Source organism: Propithecus coquereli, unplaced genomic scaffold (genome assembly GCF_000956105.1).
Source record: "Propithecus coquereli isolate 6110/MARCELLA unplaced genomic scaffold, Pcoq_1.0 Scaffold13, whole genome shotgun sequence".
In the NCBI taxonomy this organism is placed as follows: domain Eukaryota; kingdom Metazoa; phylum Chordata; class Mammalia; order Primates; family Indriidae; genus Propithecus; species Propithecus coquereli.
Window position 1 is genome coordinate 3,053,860 of NW_012137191.1, and position 14,538 is coordinate 3,068,397.

The 14,538-nt window shown below is 38.4% G+C and overlaps 1 protein-coding gene across 1 annotated transcript in view; it reads left to right on the forward strand.

The window, feature by feature from the left end:
* Positions 1–2,765: 2,765 nt before the first annotated feature.
* DBX2 (developing brain homeobox 2) overlaps positions 2,766–14,538 on the forward strand; it is a 68,235-nt gene continuing 56,462 nt past the window's right edge. Inside the window, exon 1 of the mRNA XM_012638390.1 lies at positions 2,766–3,174. Within this exon, the coding sequence (XP_012493844.1) occupies positions 2,766–3,174 (409 nt within the window). The remainder of the gene's footprint in view (positions 3,175–14,538) is intronic.

Consider the following 14,538-nt stretch of genomic DNA (forward strand, 5'->3'; position numbering starts at 1 on the left):
GTGGAAGCCAAAGATGTGATTGAATTGCTGCAGTCTCATGAACAAACTTGAATGCATGAGGAGTTGCTACTTAGAGATGAGCAAAAGGAAGTGCTTTCTTGAGATGGAATCTACTTCTAATGAAGATGCTGTGAACATGGTGCAAATGACAACGAAGGATTTAGAACAGGATATAAACTTAGCTGATAAAGCAGTGGAAAGGTTAGAGAGGATTGGTTCCAATTTTGAAAGAAATTCTACTGTGGGTAAAATGATATCAAACAGCATTGCAGCTACAGAGAAATGTTTCATGAAAGGAAGATTCCATCGATGTGCCAAACTTCATTGTTGTCTTAAGAAATTGCCACAGCCACCCCAGCCTTCAGCAACCACCACCCTGATCAGTCAGTAGCCATCAACACTGAGGCAAGACCTTCACCAGCAAAAAGATTACGATTCACTGAAGGCTCAGATGATTATTAGCATTTTAAGCAATATTTTAAAATTAATGTATGTACATTGTTTTTTTAGGCAATTCTATTGCACACTTAATAGACTATAGTATAGTGTAAATATAACTTTTATATGCTCTGAGAAACCAAAAAATTTGTGTGACTCACTTTATTGCAATATTCACTTTATTGTGGTGGTCTGGAACTGAACTGGCAGTATTTCTGAGGTGTACCATACGGCGCCTGGCTGCATGTAAGCACTGGGTAAAAATGGTAGCTATGATATGGTGATGACAGCGGTCATGTGATCTTTTTTTTCCCTGCTTATTTCAAATGTTACTACTTCACATCCTCTCCTCAACCACTATTCACCTTTTAAGACTCACCTCAGGGGAGACTTCCTTTGGATAATTTACTTTCACATTTTTCATTCCAAATTAGACACCCTTCCTCAGATGTTACTTGGTTTTCTCCTATCCCTCCCCCCAACAGGTTGTGAATTCCTACAAGGCAAGGATCTTTCTTCTCTCTTCCCAGGACCACCAGAAGTGCTCAATAAATATTAAATGCTCAGTAAAGTTCTGTTGACTAAATCAGTAAATGAGTGAATAGTGGTAGTATATATCAGTCTTGCAAATAACTTCCCTTGCATTTAACAGCAGGTGATGAAATTATCTATCAGCTTAGAAAAAAATTCCAACTTTATTAATTTAGCTACTTTTGTTCATCTTTGAAGACGGTGGACCTTTGAAAAGCTTTGCACGTAGCTGGTATAAATAAAACATAAATCAACCAATTCACCAACAGGTGAATTTAAGAAGAAAATTTATCTCACTAGCCTGACAACTCCAGCCAGCTTTTAAGTAAATTGAGGCCAGGGATCAAATTATTCTTAGGTTAAAGAGGAAAACTATACATGTGACTCCAAACTTTGCAGACATCTTTTAAAAACCTTATTCTAAATAAATTCCTCTAATTTTGGACAGAAGAGTAGCAATGGTAAGTGTTAATTGGCAGGGAAGTCAGTTTAACACTCCGCTATTATAGTTTCCAAAATGAGAAGCTTTTAAAGTTGCCTTGTGGTTAAAAAGCCTTCTAATCTCTCTCTCTCTCTCAGCAATGCTTTTCATCTGCCCAGTCCCCACTTAGCAAACTGTCAATAAATTTAAAAATACTTAAATTTTCAGGGGAAAAAAAAAAGAGCAGCTGTGATCCTACGTAATGCAGTGTTTTCATTCCGGTCTCTCTGAGGAAGAATACCCAACCACGAATGGCTAGGAGGGCTCGGTGGTGGCTTTTCTTTACTGCGTTTTGGACCAAAACATCTGTCCTTTGGTATTTTACCAACTTCGACTATGATCTCCTTCTCTAGATCAACATTTATTAGATCATGTCTTCCAGAATAAAGGAGCTGTCGGCACCTCTCTCCACAAGCCTTAAAACAAATCTTATTAAAAGGTGAGTGGAAATGAATCACTGGAAACCGAGAAATTTCTTTAAACGTCTCCAAGAAAAACACAACTTCTTTCTCCTTATAACACAGGCGCCTCATTTTATGTGCAAACAACCTACTCTTTGAAAGGTAACTTTTCCGTTGTCCAACCACAACAGTCTCAGTGACACTTTCGACTTTCCCTGAGGACAACAGCCCTTCAAGCCACTAGCGATTCCCTTTATTTCCCCTGGATGCCCGTAGGCTCCTGAAGAGGTAGGTTAACAGCCAACCCTGGAGAGCCAGGGCTCACTCAACAGGTGGTGCGCGAGGCCGCGAGGGCAGAGCCGCTGCCCGCCCGCCCTCAGGGCGCTCCTCGTCGGCGTCCACCAGACCTCGCGCCCGGGGACTGCCCGGGCTCCAGCGAGGGCCGCGGCCCAGCACGGCGGCTGGGAGGGGGCCCGCGCCCGATTCACGTCGCCTCCACGCCCACCTCCTCCCGGGACGAGTCCCCTCCCCTCGCCACAGCACGGACTCTCGGGGCTGCCGGTATTGTTGGCCACGTCTGTCACTCTGTGGGCCGGGTGACATGAATGGATGGGCTGGACACACCTTCCGTCCTTCCAGAAAGAAACTCGTCCAGATCTGCACAGAGAGCTGGAGAGACTCAGCCTACGCCGCCGGCCAGGGAAACGCACAGCTTCCCCCTCCCACCCTCACTCCTCCCATCCCTTAAAAAAACGCCCAACGCAAATAAATAATATCGTTCCAAGCCTGCTGCCGTCTTCGGTGCCATCTCCCGCCCGCCCGGCTCCACGCGCTCCAGCCCCGAGGAAGGCGGCGGCGGGACGGTGGCAGGAAGGCGGCTCGAGGTCGGGTGCGTGGCGCGCGGGCGCCGCACTATGCTCCCCAGCGCCGTGGCGGCCCACGCCGGCGCGTACTGGGACGTGGTAGCTTCCTCCGCGCTCCTCAACCTGCCCGCAGCGCCCGGCTTTGGCAACCTGGGCAAGAGTTTCCTGATCGAGAACTTGCTGCGGGTCGGAGGCGCCCCTACGCACGGGCTGCAGCCGCCCCCGCCCCACGGTCGGGCGGCCGCCCTAGCCTCGGCCGCAGCCGGCGCGCAGCTCCGGCCCCTGCCCGCCAGCCCCGTTCCCCTCAAGCTGTGCCCTGCGGCGGAACAAGCCAGCTCCGCCGGGGCGCCCTACGGCACGCGGTGGGCTTTTCAAGTGCTCAGCCCCTCCGCGGACGGCGCGAGGCTGCCGGGCCGGGCTCCAGCGGACCGAGACTGTACCTTCCAGCCTTCAGCCCCAGGTGAGCCATCTCTTCCCTCCCCAGACTCGCCCGCGTCCCCGGCTGGACCCAGGATCAGGGGCCGCGGGCGGTGCGCACAGCGCCGGCCTGGGACCTTCCTGGAGCGTCTCGCGCTTCAGTGGAGATGCCACTTCGGGAGTAAGGGGGGCAGCACTCTCTGTAATTCTTTTTTGCCCCGTCCCATCCCACCAGCTTCATTCCTGTCTCCTTCTTTCAACAAGTGCTAGGGTTTCCTTGACTTTGGGGCCTTAACTGGTAAATCCCGAAGACACCCCTGGCCGGCAAAGGCAGTCCGGAGATCCCTGGGCAGGCTGGACCAGTTTCACGGGGTTTTCCAAGTTCAGCGTTTCTAACCCTCCCGCTCCTGTCCCCGAGGCTGCGGGACACCGGCTCTCGGCAAAGCTCTTGGCAAACAGCTTCGCGCGACCCGCGTTTGGTACTTTTGCCACTCAAACTGCTACGACGGTCGGGGTCGTTCAGGAACGCGCGCAAAGATCTTTGGAAGAGTTGCGCGAAGTTTTGGCTTTCGCCACTTTTAACGTTTTGAATCAGTTAAGGTGCAAAGAAATCAAGGCCGACTTTTTCTTCTTGCTGAGCTGAAAAACAGCTGAATTGGCAACTGGCGTAGGAAGTTCACCAGTAAATAAGAATTTACTAAAACTAGGGCAGTTATGGTTTATTTCGATTACCATATAAAACCTAACTAGCGGGACTGAGAAGAAGGATGCCCACAATTTAGTCAAACATTAGCTAAAGCTTATTTAGGGGCTGCCCACATTGGTGGTGATTAAAGGGAAAAGCCTCTTAGAGACTCAGAAACTGAGATCCAATTGGATTAATTTTTTTTTTTTTGGCTGCGTCCTTAGACGATCTTAACTCATTCTTCTAATCCCGATGGGTTTGTCCACAATGACTAATAGACGCTTTTTCAGCAGTTTCCATTGTCCCAGCAAACTGCCGGATCAAATTTATTGCTAATGGCTTCATAGAATTTAACATGTTTAGAACCTGTCCTGGTCTTTCAGTTTGAAATGGTCGCTAACAGAATGGAACAAATATAATTATATGAACACCGGTCTCATTCACCTAGTGTAAAACCTAAATGCTAAATGCTGACCTTTTGTACTCTGGGAGAGAGACAAATACAGTTAAGGCAAAGTTTATATGCCTTGGAAATTTGGGCCACTCTGTTCTTTTTGAAGTATTAGGAAAATTAGATATATAAAAAGCAGATTCATATAGACAAGAATTAGTAAATAATTAAAATCTCATAAAACAAATCATTTTCAAGAAAATTTGGTGATTTGTGTAACTTTTGGTGGTTTGGCATTGTGTTCATAGAAATTCTTTTTCTAAGAGTCTTAAATTGTTCCTAATCATAATTGGCTACTCAACCATGAAAAGTTACTCAATTTTAACCTTTGCAGATTTTACAGATTAAATTTAAGTAAACTAAATGCAAATCAAATGCAAATATTTCAATATCCCTCAAAAATAATTTCATATACCTATTCATTTCATTCAAAATATTGCAACTAATGTAGTAGTTTCCTAACTGCATCCTTTTTGTTTTCAACAACATATTCATTCTTATACACTTACTAAAGTGTCCAAATTTACAAAAATTATTTTTGGAATAATTAAGAGGGTTTTAAGAATTTTTATTTCCCTTTGACGTATTCTAATACAGTCTAAGTATGTATTTTTCCAAATATTTTATTCAATCCTCATTGATGCTTTGATGTTCTCCTAGGTTAATTTTCATTTGAGCAAATAACTTTTTGTCTCAAAAAAATCATTCTTGTAAAGAATACATTTAACTTTTGAAACTAGAAAAATATCTAAAGTAAATTAAAATCCCATAAATTTGTCCCCACAAATATGCTGCTTAAAACCAGCATTCACATTCACTTATTGTTAGAATTTGACAAAGAATGTAGTTTTATGAACATTGCCCCAGTTTTATTTAAATGACAGTCTTGCCCTACCAAATGTTATAGAAATTCTTTTATACAACGTAGAATTACGAAGTTATAATAAGTACCAACAATTTTAGCTATCATATGGAAATTAGGTAAGGATGAAATAGTGATTGGATGTTCTGTAGAGAGTGGAAAAGAGAAAAGCTGTTGTTTTCAGGAAAATGACAATATTTTGTCTCTTTCTGAAATGTCAGTGAACAACCAGTTTCTGATCCTTTAGACACAAAGTTGGGGGTGGATCACAAAATGTGATTTTAATAATTTCATCGTATTTAGTACCCACTTTTTTCCTTTTCTCTTTTTAAAATTTTTTTTAGATACTTTTATTTTATCCAGAGCCACGCCTAAGAAGCCTTGAACAAGTGGACTCCCCACTTTTTTCCTGATCTTAATTTGTTGAGTGCACAAGTTTAATTGTTGAATAAGAAAACCCTAGAGTTATTTTTAAGGGAAATATAGCACCATTTAACTACGGGGTTTATGCCTCTGCATGCATTTTTGCTTCATTATTTTTGTTACCTACTATTAATTATGCCATCTATTTCATTCATTCAGCAAATGCTTACTGAGTGTCTCCTATGTGTCAGGCTCTGTTCTAGGCCATTGGCATAATCAGTGAACAAAACAGATAACTGTTTCTGCTCTTGTAGAGCTTACATTCCATGTTCTGTACTGCTTTATAGGTTGCTGAGCATTTTCACAATCATTAGCTTCTTTAGTCCTTATAATAGACCAGCAAGGTAACTATTAGGATTCTCATTGTTTCTCTGCAATGATTATTTCACTTGCTCGTTTTCTTTTTGTCTCAAGCATCATTTTAAACATCTATGGACTTGTGAAAGAGAAAAAAAAAATGCCCCAAATCTTCAGGCTCTTATCTTAGATTAGCCTTTCCTTGCCTGTAGGAAACTAATAAAGGAATAATGACATAACCAATTACATAGTATCACAGTAATAAATCAGATTGTGATTTTTGTGTCTCAGCCCATAAGGAAAGAAATTGACTTACCCTTTCATCTTCTTATAAGACATATCTCAAAGGTGGTAGCAGTTAAATGATAGCACAGATTTGCAGGTCATTGATGAAAGTCTAGCTGTTAGTGCTTCATCCCTGAAAATTGACAAGTTTCAATATTTACAGCAAGAAAAGGCACACTCCATGCTGTCAAGTTGTTTATATGGAATAGTTTGAATACTTTAAAAATCGAAGAGCATTCCTCAAGGAATATTTAGGGCAACATAGTAAATAGGTTCTCCTCTAGGGTTTATATCTGAAAAAAAAATTGGTGTGGATCTGTTACACTTTATTAGTGGAAACCAGGAGGTTTTGTGAGTAAATACTAATCATTGGATATCTTTCTCCAGAAGTTCGCTATTGTTATTATTTGGAAAATATTTTGCTAAATTAAAATAACCTTGTCTTTGTATATAAAAGAAGGTCTTGAAATGTAAAAAGCTGAAAAATTTAAATTTCTCTTGGTTATAGAATGGCATCAGTTTTCCAATTGATGGTTATGCCGTAAATTCTCTTCAAAATAAATGGAATAGTCTTTCTTTTAAAATAGCATTTGTTATGTTAAACATTTTAGAAAATGTTTGACATAAGAATAATTTACTGAATATCATTTCCTTCCTTGTTTATTAAATCTACTCCTACTGCATATAAAAGAATTGGAAAGCAAGTATTTATTCTGGATAGGTGAGTTAAAGTGTTGTTTTTTTTTTTTTAAGTAGTTTTGCGAAGTAAGTCATACTGTGTAGTACAGAAATGGAAGACACATAATTTTTTTTCTGACATCCAGTTTGGGTTGTTTCTGACTGTTAATACTTAATATGCACCTAGTTTTCTTGTCTACCATGCAGTCTCAGGTATTGTTTACCCGTTAATTGTTGACCCTGTCTGAAACTTTTTGCACTTATGTTTTGTACTGCAAATTTTAGTTTTTGCCTCCTTCACTGAGATAACACTGAAAGTGTGAAATAAAATTGCCTGTCTTACATTTTAGGCACTTGGAAGAAGGAGACAATGGATGTGTGCTCGAAGTTCGGGCTCCAGTCTAAATGGAAACTTTATGATCCGATTTACTAAGCCAGAGTTTGACATTTTTGTTGCTGACACTATGCTCTGTGTTTGTTTTAGAAAATTAAAATTATGGAATTTTGAATGTTGTTGATGTTGATCCAGAACCAGGATGAGAATGGGGGATTCAGAACAGGACAGTGATGGGACCTATTCTACTGGTTCTTTGCTTAGGCCATCACCCCAGGCATCTTTTGGTGGAAGTTGTAGATAATACTAGAGCCATATTCTTACTATATCTGTGTGTTTTTTGTAATCTGCTGAACATTTCTTTATATTTACATTAACATATTAATAAATTTTACATAGTTCATGAGTAATCAGCTCTGAATAGATTGTTATATGATCCCTAAGTTAATAAACATTTTCAGGTTCAAGAAGTTCTTGCAGTGAATAGAACCAATGGAACTAATAGTCCCTTTACATTTGGTAATTATTGAGTAAGCCACGCTCCTTACAAAATAATATCTGAGTTGGAACTATTAATACAGTGGGGTAGCAATTTAAGTGTATTTAATTTGCGTCCAACTTTAACATCTATCCCCACCCCCCCAACACATGCTTTTGTGCTTTGCTCTAACAATAAGCAAATCTCAATCTGGTAACATGTATTGAAGCTATCGAGGTTTAATAATAAAAACAACAGTACATGTAGCAGGCAGGTAGGATCATTTTAGAACTTTCCAGTTAACTCTTATTCTCTTAGGTATTTGAGGGTTATTTTAAAAGGTACAATGGTTTGAATGTCCAGAAATTTACATATGAATTTATGTAGGATCGAATTTAGGATTCAGAGTGTTCAGGGTTATGCTACGCATATCAAAGGATCCATGTGTTATGGTCAATTTAAAAGGATTGTCAAGGGTGGTTTTATCTATATTTGTTTGCCATCGACATGGGTCAGGTGTTGGAACCTAAGCTGTTATATTGATCTTTGGGTGTGCCACCTCTTTCCTGTTCTTGTGCCTACCAGAAAGTCACTTTTTGCTTTGCAAAAATATTTTATGATTAGGTTTGCTGCTGAACAATGATAGAAATAGTAGCCACTTGAGACTAAAGGGCACAGAATTATGTATAATTTCTGTTTAATAATTGTGTTCATAAAATGCTTTGAGATTCTTTGCTATGAAAGTTTTTACAGAAGTGAAATGTTATCATTTTTAAAATATTTAAACAAATGTGTCCTTATGTTAGGATGGGCAGTAAATACTTCATTTACTCCTCACTCAACCTGCTTTCCATAACTGTGTTTCTTTTGTTGACATTGTCCGTAACTTCAGAATCCATCTCACTGTATCTTTTGCGGGACTTGATTTATGGCCCTTAATACAGTGCTTGTCCTTAAATCTTGAGTTAGAAGAGGCTCTAGGTAAAGTTTTTTCTTAATTACAGTGGTTTTTCTTTTTAATATACAATGAAAGCACACAAATTTTGTCAGTTTATAGAACTAAATTTTCATTCAAATGCACCTGGAGTCTGCCAAGAATAAAAAAGCAAATTGTAAAATGAAACAATATGATTTTTATCTCGGAATGCTTGTTAGAATCCTCATTTAAGGCTTCGTTAGATCTTGTTTCTATTTTATACTCTCTTAGTAAGAAATTGGATTTTTGCCTTAACACATAACATGCTTACCAGACTCTTGTATATTTTATTCCAAAATATTTTATTTTGCTTTTAGTAATGTTTCCACTTTTAATGAATTCTCTCCCTCTCATTCTTTTTAGCCTCCAGTCAATATTTAATTTGGCTATGCTGAATGATTCATCACTTTACATGAAGTTACCATAACTGATTTCATTTTTAATAGTGTTATTCATTTCATCAACCACTTATTAGTTGGGAATATTTCAGGCACACTTTTGTGAACTATGAGACCAGTAAAGTTAAGGCACTAAAATTCTCTCTGAAGTCAAAGATCAAAAAGCCTGTATTAGTTTTTAGACTATTCTTTCAGAAGCAAAGCATCCAGGAAAAGGAAAGAAAGAAAAAAAAGTGTGAGTCTTTTTTAATGTATTTCTGAATATTTAATTGTCTTCTTGTTTATAAACATTCCAGAGATGAACTAGGTTTTTTACTTTTTTTTCATGTGTTCAGACACTGTACCATAACCACCTTAATTTTATTAATTCTAAGTGACCATCAAAAGTAAAATACATAATATATGCATTTCTACAAGTCTTCTTGAGAAGACTTGAAATTTCTTGTTCTTTAAGACTTTAAATCTCTAATGCTTTTTAAATTAAAATATATTGAAGAGTTAATAAGTTATTCTTTGAGAACATTTATGTACATTAAGAAGGGAATAAAAACCTTGACTGCTGACAAGTTTTTTAATAGACAACCTCAGGCTGGATTGAGTTTAGGTGTATTGAACCAATTCTGTAGTTACATTGAGTCTGAAACAAAAAGTCTGATTCTTCAAAGCAGGAACAGAGTCACGCCTGTTTGTTTACATATCTTCTATAGGTGCTTTTGTTACAAATTGAATGATCTTAATAGAGACCTTATGTCTCACAAAGCCTAAAGTATTTATTATCTGGCCCTTTGTAATAAAAGTTTGCCAATGCTTGCTCTAATGCATAAATAGCAAATTGGGTAAATTTAAAACTGTATAGTTTTCTGAGCTGGTTTTTAGCAGCATTCCTATAATTTTAAAGTCTAGATTGAAGTCCAGGATCTTTATATTACTGATTGTATAACCCAAAGCAATTCACAAAGCCTCATTGAGCCTCTCTTTCCTCATTTCAAAATATGTACAGATGTTAGGGGCAGAATTTGACTTCAAGCACATGCCATTGGTAAGATACAGGAAAAGATGCAAATGACTCCTTTCCACCATTTCACCATAAGTGAAATATTGGTAAAAAGGGGTATTGCTGTATGAGAACCCATCCCAAAACTTAGTGGTTTAAAAGAATAATTTGTTATTTTCTTTCTCAGTTTAGTGGGTTGACTAGCTCAGCTAGATGGCTCTCACTTAGACTCTTGAGGGACGTTAGATGCCAACTGGGGCCAAAGTCATCTGAAGGTTTGACTGGTCTGGATGTCCAAGATGGCTACACCAATGGCTGGCAGTTGATGCTGGCTGTTGACTGGGTGCTCAGCTGGAGCTGTTCGTTGCAGCATCCACACTTGGACTTCCCAAGTGTCTTGATCATCTTATAGCATGGTGGCTAGGTTCTGGAAGGGAGAGTTCCACAGGCTAACATTCCAAAAACCCGTATGGTTTGCAACTGTGGCCATTCTGGACATTCTTGAATTTCCAAGATGTTCTGGGACTTCTCATGATCTAGTCTTAAAAGTTCCAGAATGTGACTTCTACCATATCTCCTAGTTAAAGAAGTCACCAAGACCATCCCAAATACAAGAGAGGGGGAAATAGACCCCACTTCTCAATGGGAAGGGTACCAAATAATTTGTAGCCATTTAAAATCTGCCCCAGGGTGAAATCAGAATAACCAATATCAGATACAATCCCTGCTAGGTGCATCTTCTGCTGGGATAGACCAATGAAGGAATAAATTACACAGAATGGTATAGCTGGGAGCTCAAGGAGCCTTCGCAAAGAAATACCATTCTCTTATAGTATTCTCTTCTGTGACATAGACTTTATATTAATAATAATAGTTAAAAATCAAGGCATTTGCTCAGATTTAGTTCATTTTTCCGGAGCTGTCTAGTGGAGACTCCTTGGAAGGTGAGGCAGGAGAGGTGGTGACCCTGGGCACCAGTGATGGTGATAATGAACTAGTGTCCCACAGCTTGAGGGGAAGCCAACCCTGTCGACTTGTTGGTGTTGTGAGGATACAGGAGAAGATGTTAGTGGAAGTGTCCAAATAAATGCTTATTGTCACCTATTACTATAGTATATTTTGACTGCAGTAGGAGCCTTCCCCTTGGCGCCTCCTTATTCCACTATATGTCTCACCCTCCACTGCCAGGTGAATTTTTCTAAAATGTAGCTTTTGTCATATCACCAAGCTACTCAGGAAAACCTAAATTATCCTATTTGAATACAGATCAAATGAAAATACTCTGGCCTTGAAGACCTTCATTCCCTCAGCTGCATTTAACTCTTCTAGCCACATTGCTTAATGTTCACCCCTTTGGCCTCGTCCCAGGAGCCAGGCTGGTCTCTGTTACCTGCCCCACGAGTCATTACCATCTTTGCCTCCTTTCCTTTGTTCAAGCGGCCTTTCCTTCCTGGAATGCCGTCATTCTCTTCTTTTGCTGTTTCAAGTATTTTCCAAATCAGGGTCTAAATTAAGATATTTCCCCTGCTTGAAGCTGCCTTTGACCAACCCTTGCTAACAATATTCTTTTCTTTTTACCTGCTTCTGTATTTCAATAAAGTCTGGACTACTACTTCTTTTTATATATTATCTTAGTATTGATCTCATATAATAATGGCCAGAAGAAAGGCTAACATTTGTTGAGTGCCTGCTATGCGTCAGGTGTTGTTTTATGTTCTTTTCAATGGTTTCATCATGGCTACATGTTATAATCATCTGTGAATTTTTGGAAAAAATACTATGCCAGGTGGCCACTCCTAGCCAGCCTGATTTAACCCAATTGATGTGGGGCCCCGGCATCTGTATCTTTGAGAAGCAGCCTAGATAATTCTAATGTGCATTCAGGGTTGAGCACCACTGGCTAGAGAAATGCAGTTTGAATTTTTTTGGATCGCATCTCCTTCTTGGGGAGTGCGTCAGGTTTGGCAGAACAAAATTGAATTTGGAGTACTAAGAAATTTACATTTCATTTTTTTGACCAGCAGATTCAAATTGGTAAGTTAAGAAACATTAAAAAAACATACATTCTTCAAGGAAAGGCTGTATCAAAACATTAAGACCTTTATTTTTCTGTCTCTAAAATACTGTTGAGGCAAAAAATGCTGACTTCCCTTGTTTTCTGATGAACAGAAAGGTAAAGGATGAATTCACCTAACTTGGATTCCCTGGTGATTGAAGGCAGGGTTTGCAATGGGATCACGTAAATGAAATACCTCCAGATTATGTGATAAAATAAATCAAACCTTATTAGCTAATTGATATTTCCTATGTCTAACTGCTGAAGACAGATGTGTGCTATTATTTGGAGTCTGGTTTTTGGGTCTACCCTACTCCAGATAGTCTTTTCAATTGTGTATTATTTTCAACTCTGAAGTTTAGATTTCTTTTTATTCCCAGTACCCATGATCATTAAAACCATTTTTTGGAAATTATTTAATTCCCTGTTATTTTTTCCGAGAGTTTTTTTTTTTGGATCCTTTGGTTGCCTTAGTAAGATATCTTAGAACCTTCTCTCATTTCTCTTCATCATTCTTAATATGTGCTGCCCAATCTGCACAGCATTGCAGTGGGCTCCAGAAATTTATTTGAAGGTTTTATTAGTGGTCTTTACTAGTCTTTATTTGAAATGTCAGCTCAAGTCAGTTGGTACTATGGTTTGCATTGATAATAAGGACATTGTTTCACACCATTTAGATTCCCATTGTTCTTCTCGAACAGTGAAGAGGAATGAAAAGAACAAAAATCAATTTTAACAATTATTGTTTTCTAGAAAACAGAATTTTGAGAATAATTTCTCTGTAGCCAGGCTTGTAACCATTCTTGGCTGTGGGTACTTAAATCACAGAACCGTCTGGTAAGTTAAGTTAAAAAAAAATCAGGCTAGTTCACCATTAAGTTACCGTCTTAACTAAATATTCAAAATAATTAAAAGATATCTGAATCTGTGTCTTCAAATAAGTCAGAACATCTGATTAAGAAGTATGGGAAGTTCGTGAAGTTTTCTATGAACATATGATTTTGGTCATTTGGATTCAGACAGGCCCCAGTTTAGTTCCAAAAATTTTGAGTCATTTTGTTTGTAACTTGTAACAGTTTCACACAGAAATTGTAAGTTAGATTCGTTGGTGGGATTTGAAATTTGGAGTGTCGTGGAACGTTGTACTAAAAGAACCTAACATCCTGCTGTGGAACGTGACTCATGTGCATTTTTTTTTCCATAGGAAAGGCCATTTGTTTTTCTCTCATGGAAATCTTCAGAGAATTGTCCATTTTCCAGGCTCCAGCTCTTATTGAATAACTGGCAGAGTGGCTGTGCATGAAATCGCTATCCCTCATGGCTAATATCTAATTATTATACTAAAATCTTTATTGTTCCTCTTGTCCTTTTTTAAAAATAATTTGCTGAAAGCAGTCTAATCACATTCCAGATGCATGCCCATTTGAGCTTGAATGTTAACAGATCAATGAGACAGCATGTGTTAAATTCGTAGCCAGTCCAGTGCCTGACATATAGTAAGCACTCCTTAAATATTATCATTATAAATATCATTCAGTAAACCTACAATGAATTGTTTCTAACATGATAAATGATAAAGTAACTGCATCTAGACTGCACTGATGGAGTTTGAAGTGCATATCATCCCGGATGAAATTGCCTTGTTTTCTGCCTTTTTCAGAGCATTTTCAAAGTAGTTCTTAAGGGCTTACAAAAGTTTTAACACATCTGTCAACTTGTCACTTTGTTTTCATCAATGTTAAATTTCCTCTTTTGCTCATTACTTTCAAAAAGTATGTGGTTTACAAATGTTAAAAGTGTAATATATATGTTTTAAATGCATTGCCTTGTTTTAAATGGTTTTAAATGGTTATTTCCTAAAGCCATTTGGTATTCCTACAATCATATGCTCAGCTGGATTAGCATTTGCCTTATGTCAAAGTAGAAGCATGTGGGGAAAAAAGGAGCACTTAATTGGAATTTCACAGTGATTTCCACTTAAACCAGCTTAAACAAGGTGTATTTATGTATAGTAATCAGGAATTGACTAATCGCCTGTGTAAATATGTGTGTCAAAGGGTGATTTAAAATGGTGAAGAAATTCTACACAATAGAACTTCAAGCCTGGTCATGTCACAAAATGTGAAAGCCAGTTTTTTAACCCATACTAGAGTTGTTACTATAGATTTTGATTATATGTTTTGTAATTATAGATTTGATACTGTCATTTTGATTACAGCTTTAGTATATTAAGATAGGATAATATATAGCAATATAACAAACTGTTCAATTAAAACTTTTTCTGGTTAAATTCGATGTTAAGATCAGACATCTCCAAATGATATTTATCACAAATGAATTTACTTGATCACTTGTCTCAAATAAACCATCCATTTTAAAAATCTTTTATTTTTCCATTCTTAAGGCCATAGAGTTAAGCTGAGAAATATTTTGGTTAGAATAGGAAAAATTGTAATATTTGATGCCCGTATCAAATTTTTTTTTTTTTTT